Source organism: Podarcis liolepis, assembly GCF_965112155.1.
Source record: "Podarcis liolepis genome assembly, contig: HAP1_SCAFFOLD_38, whole genome shotgun sequence".
NCBI classification, from domain to species: Eukaryota; Metazoa; Chordata; class Lepidosauria; order Squamata; family Lacertidae; genus Podarcis; species Podarcis liolepis.
This window is the reverse complement of record NW_028148749.1, coordinates 202,535-223,943: the sequence shown is the minus strand read 5'-3', so window position 1 is coordinate 223,943 and position 21,409 is coordinate 202,535. Positions and strand designations below refer to the sequence as shown.

Here is a 21,409-nt window from a genome sequence, read left to right as displayed (position 1 = left end):
TCAGGTGAAACTGCCGCAACTCTCACCATGCAAGCTGAGGTGCTTTCACCCCAGCGCCTCGCGGGTTGTGGCCAATACTTGTGCGCGACTGGCAAGGGACTCTGGGCTCCTTAGGCAGGCTCCGTGTGTTTAACTACCTTAGCCTTTACCCGTGCGGGTGTGCTGCCTCTTTCTTTCACCCCAGAAGGAAAGACACAGCCCACCCTCCCGGGTGAAGTCTGCAAGGAGTGGGGTCAGGGCTCTCTCAGCTGGGAAGGACAGGCTTCACGTTTCCCAGCTAAGCAGCCCCAATCCCACTCCTACTCTTGTGCAAGCAGGAGTGGAGGTGGGACTCTCAGCTGAGGAGGTGGAACATTTTAACAGAGCCCCCATTCTGCCTCTGGCTCCTGCGAACCAGTGGCGGGTCAAGGGCTCCGTAAACTGCTTTGCTGAAGGGAGGGCAACAGCACGCTCCTCAGCAAAGCAGTTTAAGGAAGTGGAGGGAAGAACAAGCTTTATCGGCAATTCGCCAGTGCAGCTTGTTTCTCCCTTTGCCTGTGCTGAGTGCGATGGCGGTTTCACCAGCAGTATATCACTGGTGAAACTGCCACTGCTTGGGTCCCTCTGCCTCCAGCTCCTGGCTAGTTTGTTTCTCCCTCAGCACACTGGGCGCTGGAGGCAGAGGGACTTGAGCGGTGACTGTTCCACCAGCGATGGAGTGAAGCTGTCATCATGGTCTCCCCTCCATATCGATCCTGGGTGATATATTGATATATCACCCAGGCCTACTCTATGGTCGTTTTTGTTATGTGAATGGTACCACGCACCCCCTGGGTGAGTTACAGAGATCCCCTGACGTTTGGGGACCTCTGGCTTAGAGGATGTGTAGGTCAGAGTGTGCATACACCTTGTCCAAAAGTTGACCTTTGATCTGTTTTCATTATTTCCTGACTATGTATAGGTACCATAATAAGCTAGATGAGCTCCGAGTTTTGCTCAAAAATTTTGGGGCGCTGTATGTCTTCTATAAACAAATAAAGGCTCTTGCTCTTTTGGTGTTCCTTGCTAATCTAAGCCTCAACCCTTCTGCTGTGTTCTGTCACTCTTCTGAGTGACCATGTCCAGCATCTTCACTACAGACACACCAGGACCTGTAGACCTATAAAAGATTAATTAGGTGCTGGCAAAAAGAATGCTGGCATGTTTGTCAATACTATATGGAACTGGAAAACCAGTCAGATAGAGTGACAGACATGAGAAGACATGATGATGTCAAAGATCTTCCATGAACTTGGATTTACATTTGTTATGTATTGGGGGTTGTGTAGGGAGTCCAGCCCATGAAACCATTAGTGGGAAGATCCTACCAATGCATCTAATGAGTCTAATGTCTTGAGCAGGATTTCAGCTGCTGATTTTACTTAGGAAACATATTCAGTCGCTGCCCAGGAGAGGCTGCGCAGCGATCCCGCTTGCTTGTCCTGGCTTATGGGATAGCCGCGCGCAGCCTCCCCCGGCCAAGGGGAGTCTTCATCCCCTGCCCAGGAGAGGCTGTGCGTGGCTAAGGCTCCCCCCAAGAGCTGTGCTCCCTTTAAAGAGCACACGGGAGGGCTGCCCTTCTCCCTCAGAGAAAAGCCCCAAAGAGCCGCACACACACTCCACGCGGCTCTTTAAAGGGAGCCCTGAGCAGAGCCTCCCACCTGCATTCGCTCCATAAGACGCACACACATTTCCCCTTACTTTTTAGGAGGGGGGAAGTGCATCTTATAGAGCGAAAAATATGGTACACGGTAAAGGTACCCCTGACTGTTAGGTCCAGTTGTGGATGACTCTGGGATTGCGTACTCATCTCGCTCTATATGCTGAGGGAGCCGGTGTTTATCCGCAGACAGCTTCCAGGTCATGTGGCCAGCATGACTAAGCCGCTTCTGGCGAACCAGAGCAGCGCACGGAAACGCCGTTTACCTTACCCCCGGAGCGGTACCTATTTATCTACTTGCATTTTGACGTGCTTTCGAACTGCTAGTTGAGCAGAAGCTGGGACCGAACAATGGGAGCTCACCCTGTTGCAGGGATTCGAACCACCGACCTTCTGATCGGCCAGTCCTAGGCTCTGTAAACAGATTTAATACACAAACAGATGTTTCCGCTTTTGTTAACAGTGCATGACCCTTTTTCAAGGCTTTCAGTTGTTTTCTTGAATGTTGCTGAGGGGTGTCAAAAAAGACTTCGTGAGCCACATGTGGCCTGTGGGCTGCATGTTGGACCACCCTGGGCTATGCTCTGCCTCCACTGTCAGAGACAGTATGCTTCTAAATACAAGTTGCTGGAAACAGGAGAGGAGAGTGTTCTTGTTCTTAGGTCCTGCTTGTGGGACTCCATCAGTCTGCGTGGCCATTGTGGGAAACAGGATGCTGAACTGATGGATCACTGGCCTGATCCAGCAGGCTGTTATTATATTCTTAATAGTAATATGTTCCATAGCTTGAGAATCATTGGCTCACTATTCCTAAATTGGGCTTGCTGCTGATAGCTCTCTGCCTCAAGTTTTCTGCACATAAAACTTACACATTTCCCTGAGCATTGGAGCAGGTAGCTCTTCCTAAGCAGTGGAGTGTTAGAGTTTTGTCATCCTTAACATTCAGATCCGTTTTGGGTGTTGGTTGTTCATTGGTTGTGCTTCATCCCTCTTCTGGTCTGATTGCCATTTGGTGTGCTGTCCTGCTGGTAGACATCTTGTGTCATTATAGATTATCATACAGGTGGCTACTTAATTCAAATTAAACTGCTGCAACGGCCTGCAGCATTAAAAAAGTATTTGAGACACCTGAAAGTAAAAAAAAATGAGGATGCCTGCCAAATCTTTGCTGGAATAGTGCTCCACAGCATAGGACACTGCAGAGAGTACCCCTATGGATGATTTCCATCAATGGAATATTTTTTTTTCCATTCTCAGATGTGATGGAGTAGGTAGGGGCTTCTTGCTACAAGAACAGGAGGAGGAAATATTGTTTACCCCCAGCACCGCCTTCCAAGTTATTCAAGGGGTTCTGCTATTCAGAACAGACATTTCATGGTGCATAGAGAGCAGAAAGAATGGATTAAAATCACATCCCACCTGTAGGAACATGCAGTTTGCAGAGGTTCACACTGAATACAACCCTACAGGTGCAGATTTTAACATGTTTATTATATGAAATTAAGATTGCATTTTAAGACGGAATATCTTGAAGAGATGCTTCAGATATCAGAAGATTTTAAAAATTCACTATTATTAACCCATGCTACTTGTTTTCCAAGTCAAACAGATTAGAAAATGAATGTCCCTATAATTAACATGTCACAGAACTGAGATATAATACTTTAGGTTGTTTATTGGTTATTCAGCCAGACATTATAAGAGTTTTCTTATAGTATCATAATCACCCTGTTCATACTTCATGGGTACCCAATTTCTATATCATAGTTAGCAGACTGGAATGTGCTTATCTGCTTCCTGCTTACCTTTTCTGGCTCCTGCTATGGGCCATAGCCAATACTGTAATCTGTGCAAAAATGTACTGATTCAGATTGACGCTACATGTTGAAACAGTAACCATAGCTCAACATTTTTCCATATGTGTATGTAATATACAGAGGAGTCACTGCTTCAGATTTATATCTTCATGAATTTTACGTCTTGGAAATGTATGTGTGGTGTATTTCCAATACATTGGCAAGTTTCTTTCATTATACGCAGAAGATGGAGAAATCTGTAGCAGAGGAGGAGAAATCTGAGGCCGTGTGTGACCTTGCCATTGTTTTACAGCCGTAAGAAATCTACGTGGCAGATTTCCAGATTACATTCTTGGACCTGAAGATGTTCTATATTCTTTTAATATTTGAAAGTACTTTTATGACTTTGGGGGAACCAGAAAAGAAAACTCTGTATTTAAACTTTTCTTGAATTTGGTGGTGAGGGCATTTGAATATCTTAAAACAAGCCTTTACATCTTCTAGTGTTACTCTAGCGCCACCATAAACTCAAAACAAGATAATGTGCTGAACATTCGGTATTGGGTGCATAACTAAGTTGATGTGCAATGTTACCTTAATTTTCTTCTGCATACTATATAGCATTATTATTTCTGTGATGAGATATTCTCAGAAACTGAAAGATGTGATGGAGCCACGTTGATGTTTAGATCACTGAGTCCACAGAATATGACTTTATGGCACAACAAGCTTTAAAAGTTCTTTGGCACTTCCTCCATTAGTATAACTCTTTTAAAAAAAGAAGTCCAAATATCTCTTCCACACCATCTCAAAAATAAAACTACATTTGAAGTCGCCACTCTGTATTCTTTCTTTCTTTCTTTCTTTCTTTCTTTCTTTCTTTCTTTCTTTCTTTCTTTCATATGTCTTCTACATCTTTCATTGGGGAGTAGAAGTTGGCAAATAAAGATGGAGTGCATGTGAACACTTTATGATCTTATAAAGTTAGTTAGAGTTGGCACAATTGTCAAATACGGACAATTGATTGCTTAGTATTTGATCTTGGTCAAATATGGTTAAATATTCAAAGAACAAAATAGCATACCTTTTTGAAAACTCATTAATGGTAAAATTCGTTAGTAAGAGTGGGAGTGAGGGCAGCAAAGGCATGAGAACTGCAAATCCTGCAACAGTCCAAGGCAGATCTGCTACTGTCTCACTGATAAAGCTGGAGCCATCTTTACACAGGAACATAAGCATTCATCAGTGGCAATGTTGAGTGCACAGTGTGTCTTATCTAGGATCACAGAGACTTTGGTTTAGAGCAGTGTTTCTCAAACTTGGTCCCTGACTGCTGTGGGACTACAACTCCCATCCCTGACCACTGGCCTTGCTAGTTAGGGATGATGGGAGTTGTAGCCCAACAACAGTTAGGTACCCAAGCTTGAGAAACATTGGTTTAGAGTTTGATTTGGCCAAGAAGATCATTATGTGATGTTGGCCCCTGCTTTCCTCCACCAGACCCTTCTGCCCTCTGGTTTGTTAAAAATCCAGTTCAGCACTGAATGATACGTTTGAAAAATGTGAGACAGAACAAAAATCAATATTCATTTTGAAACCTGCTGCTTTATTTCAGTAATGAGAAGTCTGTGTCCTTCCAGACATTTTTGGGCTCCTGCCATCATCTGCAGTTAGTGTTAGAAACAGAGATGGAAAAGCTAGGAGCCAAAGGATCCCAGAACCTGGGTTACAGGCACAAAACCAAAATGGCTAGTCACCCCCCCCCCCCAAATGCAGCAACACTTTCTGTTTATTTTTTTGAAACACATGAACTAATGCACAATTTACATCAGTGACAGTTTGCTATTATCATATTTTTAAGAGAAACATAATTCATAAGTACCGCAGTCACAGTTGAATATGTCTCTAACAGTATATCAAACTTATTAGAAGAACAGGCCTAACAACACAACCCTAACCATAACCCTAACACAGAAGTAGATCCTACTGAAATATATCAAGGCAAATGGGATTGGGGTTGCAACCTAATTTACTATTTTTGAGCAGTAACTCTCCACTTGCAAGAATTTTTTTTTTTGCAGGACTGCCTGTACAGCTGAGCCTTCATAATCCTGTTACATGAAAGGTTCTGGGTACCTGGGATGCCACATTTACCATGGCAAACCAAATATGTAAATGTTATTGCATTTTGCAGGCCTTTTAATATTTGAGAATCTCACTAAAAGATTAATGTTAGCACCATCCCCTCCTTCTCCCTTCTGCCATGTCCTCTCGAGTGTTTTCTTGTCCCAGCCAATGTGAGTCCAATATTATGTGATTCATTACAATAAAACAATGAGGTGGCAGACTTACAAAGTGGGTTTAAATGAGTCTTTAAAATGCCATAATATTCATCCTGAATATTATTCCATAGTATTCCTTCGAAACATTGGGGGTTGGGGGAAGAGAGAAGGTCCCAAACATCTCCAAAGCATCCTTCCAGCGCCTCATTATGTAAACCAGAAAGGAATGCCCACAAATGGAGGAAATAAACTTGTTGCTAAAATAACAACAAAGCAACCTCCCATTCTTCCTTGATTCCCCCCTCCAGCAAAGCTCATTTTGCTTAAAGAATGTCCATACAAACCCCTTCTAAAATAAGGGGGTGGGGGAAGATAACCACCTGGAGGAGAAAGAAGAAGGGGAGACAGACCAAATCATGCCTTTCCTACCTGGGAGCAAAGAACAGAAAGCAAACTGAAAAATGTGTGCCTCATTAACAACAGACAGCTTTTGGAATCCTCAGGAGTCTGGGAGCAACCCAGGCAGTTTGCTTTGTCTCCTGTAAAGTTGGATTCAAAGCTTCCCTCCTACCCACAAGAGATATGTAATCCATTTAAACGCAATAGCTTCACAGGTGGATTGTTTACTTATACAAACAGTTCCACAATGGAGTGTCTCTAGCACCGGGGTCAGCAGACTTTTTCAGCAGGGGGTCGGTCCACTGTCCCTCAGACTTTGTGGGGAGCCGGACTATATTTTGGGGGTGGGATGGGAAATGAACGAATTCCTATGCCCCACAAATAACCCAGAGATGCATTTTAAATAAAAGGACACATTCTACTCATGTAAAAACACGGGCCTTAGTTTGCCTACCCATGCTAGGCTAGCATATCAACAATAGTTGTTAACATCTGCCCTTGCTATCCTGCAGTGGAGATTACTTTCATGGGCAAATGAGGTGACTGCAGTTCTTAACTTGGTCACTAGATGGTGATCTTAAGTTGCAAAAAACCCGAAAAGTGGCCAGTAATTTCGGACTGTGTGCAGTTGGCATGGCCAGTGGTCAGGAATGATGGGAGTTGTAGTCTAGCAACATCTGAAGATCCACAAGTCCCCCTGCCCCCAATTCATTCCAAACTGGTAACAAAAAATGATCCTGGCCATTGCTGCCACCTGCTACTCAGGTGGAGCAGCATCCAGTAATGTCCCCAACTTAAGCTGCAAAACTTCAGAGGATGTGTGACACCATCAAAGACCAGATTTATTGAAACTGGTCATAAATTTATTGAGTAAGTTTCTGTTACTTTACCATCATGTATCCCAAAATGCCTCTTTTCTATAGGTAGCTAGAAGGGAAGGTTAGTAAAACTATGCAAATGTTAAAGATGCTTTCTGTTTTAAAACATTTACTGTATGTATATAATAAAATTGTAAGAAGTTGTGTGCTAAAAGACTTGCCCTTTAAACTGTTTTCAGTCTAGGTCTACTTTCAAACAAAGTTATAGTTGTGTTCTCTGCAACAAGCAGCATATGAATGGAAATTGGAGCTTTTGAAATTTTGCCTACCTCTTCAATATTTACTGTCTTGCATATATCATTCTAGTATGGGAAGGGGCAGTATCTCTGGTGTGGGACATGTGTTCCTTCTGGGTAGTTTGTGCACTCAGCTCTGGGCTCCAAGAAGCAAAATAGAGGAATGGTATTTGACTACTGAATGACATTTATATTTTCCTTTCCTGGTGTGGTTAATGCTGCCTTCTAGATTGCCTCCATTTGGGCAAGCTGTACACTTCTTTGATTTGGCTTCCTGTTGTCTTTATAAACCATGCAAATGATGGCTGTCTCAAGAGGCTAGGTTATCATAACAGTAGTTTGTAAATAAAACTACCTTTACAATGTGTTATGACCATACATAGTAGCAAAGGTATATCAGAAGGGGAGCTCTGGATTCCTCCATTCATTAGGCTTTTAGCATATGCAATATAGGTAATGTTTGGTGATCCAAAACGTATGTGCAGCGTAAATATATACTATACACCAGGGTTTCACAAACTTGGATCTCCAGCTGTTTTTGGACTATAACACCCATTATCCCTAGCTAGCAGGAGCAGTGGTCAAGGATGATAATTGTAGTCCAAAAATAGCTGGAGACCCAGGTTTGGGGAAGCCCTGCTTTGCACATTCTGCACATGTAAAATAGGAAGGTAGCTACTGGCCTTTCACTTATATACCAAGCCAGTGACAGTTGTGCTTTAAACTTACTGTATATGGCAACAATCACAGAGCTCATGAGCTGGAGAAGAAGCTATTTGTGTAACATAGGATCTTCCTCATCCAGTTTCGTACCTTGCCCAAATCAGCTATTAAACCATGTTCCAAAATACTTAAATCTTAGAGGTGGAATGAGTAACAGCATAGCCTTGGTGTGTCCACAATTTAACTATCATTTGAGGGAAGAACAAGAAAGGAGGAGGCCGAATTCATTCCACTCTGTATATAAATCGTAGCTGCCATACTAACTTTGATCTTGCAAACTTTGCCAAACATCATCAAATAAATAATAATATAGATATCCAGTTAACACATAATATTAAACCAAACTGGTTGTGAATTCTTAAGAGTATTAAAATGTAAAATACACAGAAGAGAGATAATGTAGTACTGCAGTAAGACAGGGTTGGGTTGTAATTTTACTTCAGAGAAATATAGACAGTAACTCTTTTAATTTTTAAATAAACTTTGTAAATATTGAAGAATTGAACAATAAAGAGATCCTCTTATTAACCAACAATCCATATAATATGTTAATCCTAGCAGTACTATCTTTTAGGATGTGCCCAGTGCTGCCTGGATATTTTTAGAAACCAACAAATATTGTGAATTTTAAATGGATTGTGCAATTTGTGAGTTTGGACCCATCATGCCAAAAATTATGTCTAGTTACTCCAAAAGCATGTTTCAGTCCACCATCTTGATTAAATATGAATCAAACATCCGAATGGCATCTTGGTGGTGATGAAGTCTTCCATCCCCACCACTGGAGTACAAGGACTGGGTTTGGTGATGATATCTCAAAGCGCAAGCAAAACTATGTCAAATGAAGGGCAAAGACAAGTTTCAATGACATCCAGACTTCGACAAACAGCACTGTCCCCACCTTAGAAACCCTCTGCCAAGTATGGCAGTGTTACCTACACAGGTATCTAAACGTATAGTGAACAAACAAATGGACAGACAAAGCTTTCCCCAAAATATCTAGTAGATATCTTGGGAACAAAGCTCTGGAAATTCTATTTCTTGATCCTACAAGCCACAACATTGTGTGAAGGGATTTCAGAGATTTGGTGGGCTGGGACACACAATTTTAAGGGGGTGCAATTCACTGGAGTTCTCACACAAGCCACGATCTCTCCCCACACACACCCTAAATGCTCTATTCGGAGATGCATTTGTGGGCTGGGGGAGATTATGTACAAGGTTATCAATAATGTGGATGGTGCCATTCTATCAGTAACTCTACTCCCCCCAAAAATACCACTTGGAAGAAGACATTGGAAGGGAAAAAGAAGATACCCACTAGCCAATTAGCACTGAGAAGAAACTCCATTTAGTGTCTTGTCTCCAATTGTAATTACATACTTTTCCCACTGCTACATTTGTGTAAATAACTTTTTGATGTAATTGTAAAATGTTTTAATTTTTCTTTTTGGTAGGTTTTGAAAGTATTTTAGAAGGGCTTTATGGACCAAGGCTACGAAGAGACCTCAGTTTATTTGAAGGTAAAAAAAAGTTTGAAGTGCTTAAAGGCTACCTTTAAATAATGTGACAATTTGAAGCATGTTTTTGAAAAATAAGGAATTGTGCTGGGGAATTTTAGTGTGTGTTCTCTTCTCTACAAGTGCTTTTCTATTTCTTTTAACCTTGATTTAAGAGTAGTTTAACGTCCTTGATTTAACATAAGTGTTCCTGATATTTTGTTCACTTTAGAATATTGACACTGCTCAGTTTCTTTTTGGGCTGTTACCTAATGAAAGGAATAATAGGAATCGGTGTACTGCTAAGATTATTTTTGAACTAATTAAATATGATAACAGTAATGATTTTGCACCATTATTATCATAACTGAATAAAGTCTCACTTTTCTGAATCCTGGGCAAATGTATATTTGTAAAAATATATTTCTTTTAATAAATTATTGTTTAATTAAAAAAAAACTTTTTAAAAGAGAGTTGGTGCAGTGGCTGAGGACTAGATTCCAGAGTCAGCAGAATCAAGCAGTAAAGCTTTCCCCATGTTTATGGCTTCAACGCTATCACTTCTGCCATGGAAAAAGATGTTAGCAGGGAAAATAACAAGAGACTTCAAAGAAGTCAGGAAGACTACTTTTTGGGTGCCTTGTACATCAGTCTACTTGTTCTCTGTGTTGGAATTTGTTGGTTTTTCTCTACTGTGATTGGGAACTGCTTGGAAATGAGGTGTCTGGACAGGGCAGAGAGGAATAGAAGTGGCCTTGGTATGCATATTCCAAGGCAGGAGCAGATAGGGCTGGGGCAGAGAGATAGGCTTATGGGCAGAATGCTGGTAGACGTTTGAGGGTTAAATCCCCTTCCCCATCTCATTGTCCTAGCAGCACCCCTTTTGTTTTTAAGCTTCTGTTTCTCAATTCAGGTCCATTAATAGATTTCATTCTTGATTAACATACTAAGCTAGTGTTTTATCACAGAAGCCTGGTCAGATGATGCTGAGTTAAAAGTCAGCTTTATCCACTGGAGTTTTCTGTGTTGCAGTATCTTAAACCTAGAAGATGGGTAGTGGAGATTCTGTTGCAATTTCGCCATTTAAAAATTATCTGGCAGTCATTTTGAATGTTCTTAAGGGTCAGTGTTAGAGATAAACCTGGGCTTCTGGTGGATGTATCACCCAATCTGCAGTCCAGCAGTCTTCCTACCTAAGTTAGCTGGACGGTCTTAGTTTCCCAGGATTGTTTTCTGAGGGATTTCATCTATGCTGAGATCTACTGGTACTTGTCATGATAGTATTTCATGATCTCCATGACAGCTATGAGTCTGTCTGTTAATATCTGTCACCACTCAAGTGTCTGGACACGGTCTTGCTTTCATGTTTTGTGTTGATTGGGATGACAGTGATCCGAAGGTGGAATAACTTGTTATGGTTCCTTTGTCATGGCTGCAACACTACTTGGTAGGGTTTAGGCTTAGTGGACTTCCCCTCCTCTGTAGATATGGTTACCTACCTAAATACGCCACCTGCGGAGACAGACAAATCAAACTGGTTTCCTAAAAGTTGTAGGGGATTTTCATGCCGCTACAGCTGACATTCCTCTTGAAACATAGTGGTTTTTGGAATTAGGAAATGGTCCAAGATGCTGTATTACTCCTGTTGGAAAACACAATGACAGGAACAATCAAGGAAAATTTGTGAAGCATTTCACCAAAGACGGACTAAAGCCATTTCAAGTCTCCTCTCATTTTATAAGTTGTTTGTTTAATTTAAATATTGATAGACAGCATTTTCACATCTTGGTTGTGAAGTCAAGACAGTACCTCCACTTACCTTCATCTTGAACAGCAATATGAAGAACATAATAGTGACCTAACGTAGAAGATTGGAAAGGTTCTCTGAGATAATGTATATGAGGATGGCAAACATGCCTTCCCCCCTCCAGCTCCAGAGGATGCTGAACTACAGTCCTCATTATCCCATTATGACCATGCCGGCTAAGGCTGATAGGAGTTGTAGTTCAGCAAAATGCAGAACTCATTGGTTCAGCATACCTGATGTTTGCGGAACTCAACACTCATAAAAAGCATTATAAATGCTAAGCATTATTATTACTTTCATATAGTTTCACTGACATTCTTCTTGAAGGAAAGGAAGATATTAATTGGCAAGTACACAGTGGTCATCTGTCAATACCCATTGTACAAATGGAATGGCTTGCCTCTTTGAAATGCCGTCCTGGTGAGATATGCCTAATGCCAACTTTGTTTTCTTTTAGGCACCAGGCAGAAATTAGATTGATGACCCAATCATTTAAAACATTTTTACTATCTTGAATAGCAACCCTCATTTGCCCACATTTTAAACTCTCAATTTATTGCACTTCTACCTGCTGTTTATTTTTTTTAATTGTTGTTTATATGCTGAATAGTTTATTGTTCTTTGTGTTGTTTTTAGTCTTTGTAAACTGCATTGAAAGGCAATATATAAATGTTTTAAATAAATAAATAAATATAAAAATAAAAAAATATAAAAAGAAAAAATATAAAAAGAAAAAATCTGTAAATATTTGCTTAAGAGAGAATACATTTTACTTTACGTACTAGCCTAGCAAGATATACAATCCTGCCATCTAAACATTTTAGAGCCCCATTTATTTCAGTGAAAAATATTTAAGAGATAAATGAGGTATCAAAATGTTTAGGTTTCATAAATCAGGATGATTTTATATGGAGAGATCTTGAAAAATTTGACATGATAGAATTTAGTGTTGTTATGAGTTTTCTCCTGCTACTGATTAAAGACAATAAGGTATGGTATATTGTATAGTTCAGCTGGAACTAATTTATGGTGACACAATTATTTTCTATAATTAAATTGCCCATCCTAATTTAAATACAGTATGGGAACTTCTAGTTTGGTGCTTTTCCACCATATATACCTGTTGAATTTAATCCCTTTGGGATTTCTATAGATTAATAGGTGCTAGAAAGTGTTGTTTTATTTATTGGAGTTCAGATTCCAGCCAAGAAAATACACAGTGCTGAGTTCATTTGTTTTGATCTTTAAAAAGCCAACATTTTCTCTAGTAGCAACTCAATTGCATTGCCCTACCAGTATCTGCTGCTATCTTGCTTATGCTGTCATGCCCCTTGTATTCCCCCAATTGGTTGACTAAGCAGGAGCTGACAATGGCATTTTCATCACCTCCTTAACAGAGTACTAGTCTGCCTTCTAGGTACTAGAAAAAAATCCTAGTGTTAGAAACAGAATTAGCTGGTGCTAGACTCTTAGTCTTTATGCTAGTGTGTTAAATTTTGTAAACAAACACAACCCAATCTGAATGAAGTATGGAGAAATATTCAAAGTTCCTTAAAGCAAATACAGTGGTACCTCGAGTTACAAATGCTTCAGGTTACAAACTCCGCTAACCTGGAAGAGTTACCTTGAGTTGAGAACTTTGCCCCAGGATGAGAACGGAAATTGTGTGCCAGCGGCGCTGCAGCAGCAAGAGGTCCCATTAGCGAAAGCACGCCTCTAGTTAAGAACAGTTTCAGGTTAAGAACGGACCTCTGGAACAATTTAAGCTCGTAACTACAGGTACCACTGTAACTTGTGTTTCACATATCCAATATTAGAGGGGAGAATACATCTCAGTGGGTTCAATAGAGAGTGTTATATTGGAATCCTATGCATGTTTATTCAAAAATAAGTTTCATGGGGCATACTCCCAAGTTAGGTAGAGGTAGCAGAGGTAGCCAACATGAGGGCATCCTGGGGTTTGGGATTGCAGCCTTAGTCATTCTTAGTCATTCTGGAATTTAAGTTTTGTCATAGTTACTTGCACTTAGGCTCCATTGAATTAAACAGAAAAAGTCACTAATCTGCTTGGGCTCCAAACTAATACAGTATATCTTTTTGAAAACAATGTACTGTGTACATATGCAATCTTCTCATGGTGACAGCTCATTGTAAAAGTATCTCTTCTTAAGAATAGTTAAACAGATAATTGCCTTTGGTAGTAGTCAATTATAAGTTTCTTTAACACTTTATTTTTATAATTTTCTTTTAATTTCCCCCTCTAGACTGTGAACCAGAAGAAGTGGCTGACTGGTCTATGGAGGAAAAATGTTCCTTTTGTAATTTACATAAAGACACAGTCAGTGTGAGTATGTGTGTTATAAATTGTTGAAAGAGATGGTTTCTAATATATTTATTAAAATCTTATTTGAATTCAAATTATTTTACAGTATAAAAGATCTGATGAATGCGTATTTTTAAAATGGAAAGCCTTCTTAATCTTAGTCACTATTTGCAAACTTTTAGAGCCATAATTTACCCATATTTAGAAGTGTTCTTTATACCTTTTAGGATCATACAACAATTATTGGTTCTTTGCAGTCAACACCTACAGAGGAACTATCATCTCAGGGCCAGTCCAACACTGATAAAATTGAGTGCCAAGCAGAGAATTACCTAAATGCACTCTTTCGCAAGAAAGGTAATATTACTTCAATTGATGTCATAATTGATTGTATTTGTCTAGTAATTCTTTTGAATCACTTTATTTTTATTAAGTACAAATTAGAAAACATACATATTTACAACAAAAGAAAATACAAAGGAAAAAGAAAATATACATAACCAAGGGGAAAAAATAGAGAATCACTTTCAACACGCAACCCTGCAATTGGATATTGCCATCCCTTCGCAATTTTCATATGTTCTGTTTACCATTGCCAGTCTGTCCCAGTGTAGCTTTATATTCTTCTTTATTTTTCTTTTAAAAAAATTAAAACTTTTTCTAATGGTAAGCATTTCTAATTCACTTACCTTATGCTAAAGCTACTTTAAGGGGGAACTGGTTATGGGGTGGGCCTCCCTTTTGGTTGGCATAGAACTGTATGCAGGATGGTCCTGTATCTATGCTGGAGCTACTTGTGGAGAGCAAAGGGAGAGTAGTTTGCAGTAGTCAGCCGCTGGAACACATACACTTCATAGAATGCATGACTGTGACTGTTTCCATAATTTCTTGCCTTTTTGAGCAAATATACACTAGGCTTTTCAGTCAAGGGCATGGATGGTGGTGTACACCTCTGCTTTCCAGGCATTGTTTATTTAGCACATAATATATAACTGCAATATTTCCACGTACATGATTTTCTGCCTGAGAATCCAAGAGTAATGGCAGCTTCTGGAGCATACTAAAATTATGCATCAGATCCTGTAGGGCTAAACAAAAGCCAATCAAGTGTGGGTACCTCATTTACTTTGCAGGAATTTCTAGATCTAATAATCTTTATGTTGTCTTCAATTTTAGTTTGACAGGTTTCATGTAATATATGCATGACTGTATACTCTTGTGCCAATTAGAACTGGGCAATGTATCAATACATTGTCAAAAATCAGTTTGAAGTTCACATTGTGGTAACACTTTCATAATATTCAACATGGCGATATATCGCGAATCACAATGTGTGTGTGTGTGTGCTATGTAAAAAATTGTGATGTGGGGAAAACCGTGAAGCCAGTTATCGCGGTGCCTTCTGCCCCTGTTACTCTGTACCATAAAATAACAGTTGTAAAAATATGTTAAAGGTAAGTAAACATGTATCCATTTTATAACCCTAAGTCAGTGATGGCCAAACTTGGCCCTCTAGCTGTTTTGGGACTACAATTCCCATCATCCCTGACCACTGGTCCTGTTAGCTAGGTATGATGGGAGTTGTTGTCCCAAAACAGCTGGAGGGCCAAGTTTGGCCATCGCTGCCCTAAGTAATAGCAGTTTCCAGGACATTACCCCGTTCACCTCTACATAGTTACATCCTTAGTTCAGACATCGTGTTATATTGGTATATCACAATGTTGAAAGCCAGACATGGTTCAGCCCTAGTGCCAATTAAGCGTTTCCTACTACAGTATTACATGTTTCTGCCTATTTTTGCAGTAGCAAACATTAATCCTTAAAATCAGTTTGCAAGTGGGGCAGGGATATATTAATACCTTTTTTTTTTGTAAGCTACATTGAATGGAAAAAATGGTGGGATATAAATACTTTTTGAAAAGTAAATTAATGTCTTGCTCACATGATAGCAGTAATTCAGAATGCATGGGCAAAGTACTTTCTGCTGGGTACGAGGGTAGGGGGTGAAGGTTGTCTATTCATGGAAGTTTCTCGTGCAAGATTCCTGCAATGCAGGGGGTTGGGCTAGCCGACTCTTGGGGTTCCTTGCAATTCTATGCAGTTGAGGACTTTCTAGCCCAGATTTTCTGTATTTTGAGGAGCTGAAGCAGCAGCTGCCTCTTCGGCATTGAAGATCTTAGAGCAGAAACTAAGTAAATATTTGACTACAAGTGCGATTCTCTTGTGTATATTTGTATTCCTTCTTTGGGATTTTAGCCCTTGAGTTTGTTGAGCTGACAGGACTTACAGAAAATATTGAATTAACTGCTATTATTTAAATAAGTGAAATCTGTAGAGCATAGACCAAGGGTCAGCAAACTTTTTCAGCAGGGGGCCGGTCTACTGTCCCTCAGACCTTGGGGGGTGGACTATATTGGGGGGGGGGGGAATGAACGAATTTCTGTGCCCCACAAATAACCCCAGAGATGCATTTTAAACAAAAGGACACATTCTACTCATGTAAAAACACGCTGATTCCTGGACCGTCTGCGGGCCTGATTTAGAAGGCGATGGGGCCGAATCCGGCCCCCGGGCCTTAGTTTGCCTACCCATGGCATAGACCGACAACTTTATAAATGTTCCATTGGAGTATTAAGTCTTGATGCAGACGGATAAAGCAAATGCAGTAAATGTGTTTATTCTAATTCATATGTTTATTTGCTATTATTTTCCTACAGATCTTCCTCAGAACTGTGATCCTAACATTCCCTTAGTTGCTCAGGAATTAATGAAAAAGATGATCCGTCAATTTGCAATTGAATACATTTCAAAAAGTAGTAAAATGCAAGAAAATAGAAACGGTTCGTCATATGAAACAAGTCTGATATGTAAAGGTATCCAAATGAACCAAACAGAAAATTCATTTCAGGAAGAACAGGATAGCCCTCTAGACCTCACTGTGAATCGAATACAAGAGCAGAATACTCAGCAAGGTAAATTTCTTTTTTGTTGTTTGTTTGATGTGATTAGAAATGAAATTCTTGGAGTTTTATGATAAATAAGAAAGCTATCTTGAATACAGTTTCACTTACTATTATCTATACAAAACAATTTGTAAAGATAGGTGCCACAATCCACAGATCATACATGATTCTCTTGCACGTATGACTGCACCATATTTCAATGAGCAGATTTTAAACACACCTGTTCACATTGAGTTTTTTAAAATGAATTGAGAACCTCTTGGAATATATCTCTCAAGTAGTTGCTGGAGTAGGGCATTTAAAATGTAACCAGTTTGTAACCAGTTGCTGTGGGAGTCATCCACTTCCTTCCTTTGCCACCAGCACTTCCCGTAGACTCTGAATCCAAGTGAAAGCAAGCAAGAGGGAAACGAGATTACAGTGGTGCCTCGCAAGACGGAAAACTCGCTAGACGAAAGAGTTTTCCGTTTTGGAGGTGCTTTGCAAAACGAATCTCCTATGGGCTTGCTTCGCAAGACGAAAATGTCTTGCGAGTTCCTGCGGGGTTTTTTTCCTTTCCTCCCCTTTTTCTAAGCCGCTAAGCTGCTTATCAGCTGATCCGATAAGCAGATAAGCCGCTAAAAGCTGCTAATAGCGCTAATCCGCTAATCCGTCAATGGGCTTGCTTCGCAAGACGAAAAAACCGCTAGACGAAGAGAATCACAGAACGGATTCTTTTCGTCTTGCGAGGCACCACTGTACTGTGCTTATTGTCCCACACACAGCATAAGAAAAGCACTGAATTTTCTTCGCTGCTGCAGCTCCTAGATACAAAGGCCCAGTGAGAAAGTCCAGTGAGAGAATCACAGCCACTGTATCAGGTTCTGTGGCATTTGCCTTTAAAAACCAGTAAAAAGAGAAAACAAATTGATGGGAGGGTAGCCCTAGCTTACTGCCCCTGAAATCGCATGTGCTGGCTACACCTGCAGTGAAAATTGCAGAGGGCAATATAATTTGCCACTTGGGTGCTTACCCATGGAAAGCTGCCAGCTACTTAGTGCAGGCAAGTGGCAAATTACAAGACTGAATTGCGTTATTTCTGCTAAATGTGCTGTCAGCCACAAATGAAGATTGAAAGTATAGTTAGTTGGGCATAATGATTAACCTTGATGTTCTTTCAGAGTTGTAGGCATTGTTCTCTGTTTTTGTTTTTTAAAATATCCCTCTTAAATTGACCATATATCCAAATCAAACCAGGAAGGGGCAGCTCACATGAAGTTCATTTGTAATTTAGTTCTAACCAGGACTTCATGAAAGAAATAAGGAGATAGTTCTTCCAAAGTCAAGTCACTGATTTCAGTGAAAGGGAGTTAAGTATTGCAGCTTCTCCATGTAAATTAGTGCATCTTTAAAGTTATTTATTTAAAAATGCAGAACAAAGAGTTAGTAGTAACTGTTTTACTTTTCAAAATGCCATTAAAGAGAATTAATACTGAGCAAGTTAGCATCCTTAGGTCTTAATTATCCTTTTGTTGGATGGATTAATATATGGACTTTTGCAGACACAAAATAAATTGTTGGTAGTATATAAATGTCTTGTCCTTATTCCATTGCTATAACCTCTTTAAATAGAAGGAATAAGACTGTTCACAGACATATACTTATTTAGTGAAAATTTATTTTGTTGTATAAATTTGCCTCTTTTTGACTTTCAACATTGGGGGTGGAGGTTTGTAGTAGGAGTCATACTTACCTGTGTTAATGCATCTTCTCTACAGCTGCTGTTTTCATTTTCAGAAAATGCCCTTTCTGAAAACGTGGTTTTATTCCAAGCAGCATGATGGGGTTGGGGGTTGCAGCAGCTGTACGAATGGGCCATGAAGCAGGGGATTTCTCTTTAGCCTAAATTTTAGATATCTTAATGAGTAGAAGAGGAATAGGACTGCATTGAGCAATGAAGATTGAGGGAGTAAAACTTAATACCCTCCAGGTGTGTACAATGCCAAAGAGCTGGCCCTTTTGAGCAGTGAAGTGGGTTGTAAGCATGTTATTGATACTTCCATTATACAATAGAACAAAGTCAAATGGCTGAAAATGCTGACAGGTATAAATTTTATATATCATATTAGCAATGGCTGTTATAAAAAGTAGTTATTAAAGACACTTATTGAAATAATAACTTGCACCTCAGCCAGGCAGATGAAGATGTTGTCCTATAGGCCTCAGGAGTGGGGATTTGGTCCAACTATCGTACTGGATCCTTAATTTCCTACCTGGCTCTGGGTCAACTTTGACAGGTGCCCAAAATTGCAAATACACCTGTTCACCACTTGCTTTGGTCAGACCTTGCTATTCCCCCACATTGCCTATCAAATACCTGAAGAGTACTAATGACCAGGCACTTCTCAGGATGGGTTACACTTATACTCATTTCTGATATCTGAAATTTAGGCTAAAGAGAAATCCCCCATTTCCAACCCATTTGTTCAACCTGCACTTTGAAATGGCTGAGTATCTGTAACTATCTGCCAAGATATTCTCTTTAAAGCTATATAATTAAGGATATGCCTCCCAGTGCTTTTCTGCTAAGCTGCAGCATTTTTCCTAAGCTAAACATGGCATGCACCCAGGGGCGTCTTACCCATAGAGGGGCACCAGGGCGCCAAGTTCTGGAGGGCACCAGGGAGGAGGCAGAGGCTGGACGTGGCGCCTCCCGGCATCAGCTCGTCGCCCTCGCCCACCTCCTCCATGCCGCGCCGAAGCTGCACCCATAGCCTCCGTCTGCCGTGGCCACTGTGACACGAAGCAGCCAGATGAGCCGGGAGATGCCACGTCCAGCCTTCGCCTCTTCCCCGCTGGAGGAGCCGCCCTCCAGCTGCTGCCCGGCTCCTCCAACCCCGTCAGCAGCGCCATCCTCCCTTAAAAACTCTGGGTAACGGGGAGGGGGGTACGCCACCAGAGGGAGCTTTGCACCACGGCACCAGATTAAGGCTACCAACTATTGTGCCACTGCCATGTAATTATGAATATGGCAATATGAGAAGTAGCTTTCTGTCATCTCATTATGTAGCTCATTTACTCATCTTAATGGTATATATTCTAATTGCATAATTTATATATATCTGCCATCAGTTGAATGTAAAACATATACGTAGCAGAATGAGATGGTAGGATGGGCAGTATCATTTCAGGTTGCTGGTGGGCAATCACATTTTTAAATGTTCCTGTGTGTAAAATCTTCCTGCAATTAGAAGGTTAGCATATTATGAAACAGACTGGATTAGTACCTTTCTCTCTGGTATGCTAGGTTTTAACTTGCTGAAAATCTTTAAACATGGATAGGTAAAGGTAAAGGGACCCCTGACAGTTAAGTCCAGTTGCGAACGACTCTGGGGTTGCGGTGCTCATCTCGCTTTACTGGCTGAGGGAGCCAGCGTTTGTCCGCAGACAGCTTCCAGGTCATGTGGCATGGATAGGGGACAGTGGTGTAGCATGGGTTGTCAGCACCCGGGGCAAGGCAAGTAATTTGCGCCCCCTAACCCGTGGATTTGCACCCCCTAACCCCCAGATGTTGCGCCCGGTGCAGCCGGCCCCCCTGCCCCCCCACGCTACGCCACTGATAGGGGAGCATTAAAAAAGCATTCTTCATCTCCAGGCATTCTCATTCTGCTGCATGTATAGATCAGGCTTGTATGTGGAACTTGGAACCCTATTTGGCCCTGGGGCTGGGGACATATATGACCTGCACCATAGGTCACCAACCTTTCTAGATCTGTGAGCACATTTTGAAAACCCTAGAAACTGTCATGGGCCCTATTAGAGATAGCTTTTTGATGAAAAGGAACATTAAAATGAATTTTGTTACTGTAAAGGAAACCTATTACCTAAGTAATCCTTATACTGTTTGCTCTTACAATAGGGGATGGAGTGCTAGATCTTTCTACAAAGAAAACAAGCTTGGAACAGTCAGCATATGATGGATCTTGTTCTGAAAATTCTGTGTCTGGGTAAGCAAATAAACATTATTTTTGTTTTGTTAAACGTAATAAATGGAAATTAAATTTTAAGCTTGAAAACATATTTCTTTTGTAACCGATTTCTGTAAAATGTTTACTGACAAATGTTTTGCTTTTGCCAAAGAGTTTCACTCATAATTGTGTGTTCATATATAACTCATATGTTTCATTTTGTGTTTTTCACATTTTTCTGTTAAAGAAAAGTTATCAGAACAATCACCAAACTTTACTGAATGCTTACATACATAAGGAAACTAGGCTATTGAAGAAAATTTATTCTTCATGATTTAGAGACAAAGAAAAATATTTACATTTTAATAGTAGAAAGTTTTTTTAAAAACAGCTATACTCCTTATTGTTTCCTAATGAAAGAGAGAGCTCTTGATGGCCATTCTTGCATTTTGATACTATCACTCGTGTCATGCTGCTGAGAGACCCATTTATTATTAGATGTTTAATGTGCTGAAATGTACTATTTACTGAAATAATAGTTAAATAACAGATTTTATAATTTTAGCATCCTTCCATCAATAGCAGGCTCTTTTTGTCAATTGTGCTTTTTGCAAACTTTTTTTTAAAAAAGACTAACAGTTCAGTAGAATTATTCCATGTTGTTTTAAAATTGCTTGTTTTTTCAGATAGTCGTGGAAAAAAATAGATCATTTTATTAGCAATTAGGATGTAAGATTAGGACTTAATTGCAAAACTGAAAAAATAGTTGGATGTCTTAATATGTTTTCTGTTAGTAGTTGCAACGAAGTTTCTATGAGGGGGTTGACTCTTTTATTACTTGTTTAGCGGTAACGTCACGTTTCTACTAACAAAACTCC

At 40.2% G+C, this 21,409-nt stretch overlaps 1 protein-coding gene across 9 annotated transcripts in view; it reads left to right on the top strand.

Annotated features, from left to right (window-relative positions):
* The window catches only part of LOC310699065 (ligand-dependent nuclear receptor corepressor-like protein), a 61,262-nt gene that overhangs the window by 11,170 nt on the left and 28,683 nt on the right, over positions 1-21,409 (top strand). For 6 of the 9 annotated variants that reach the window (XR_014521910.1, XR_014521911.1, XR_014521912.1 and 3 more), the window contains exons 2-6: positions 9,450-9,515; positions 13,563-13,642; positions 13,849-13,978; positions 16,339-16,593; positions 20,480-20,570. Coding sequence is in view for 4 of the 9 variants with exons in the window: in XM_083520666.1 (XP_083376792.1) it covers positions 9,450-9,515; positions 13,563-13,642; positions 13,849-13,978; positions 16,339-16,593; positions 20,480-20,570 (622 nt within the window). In the remaining 5 variants the exon portion in view is untranslated. The remainder of the gene's footprint in view (positions 1-9,449; positions 9,516-13,562; positions 13,643-13,848; positions 13,979-16,338; positions 16,594-20,479; positions 20,571-21,409) is intronic. The other 3 variants (XR_014521909.1, XM_083520668.1, XM_083520669.1) reach the window with 1 other exon arrangement.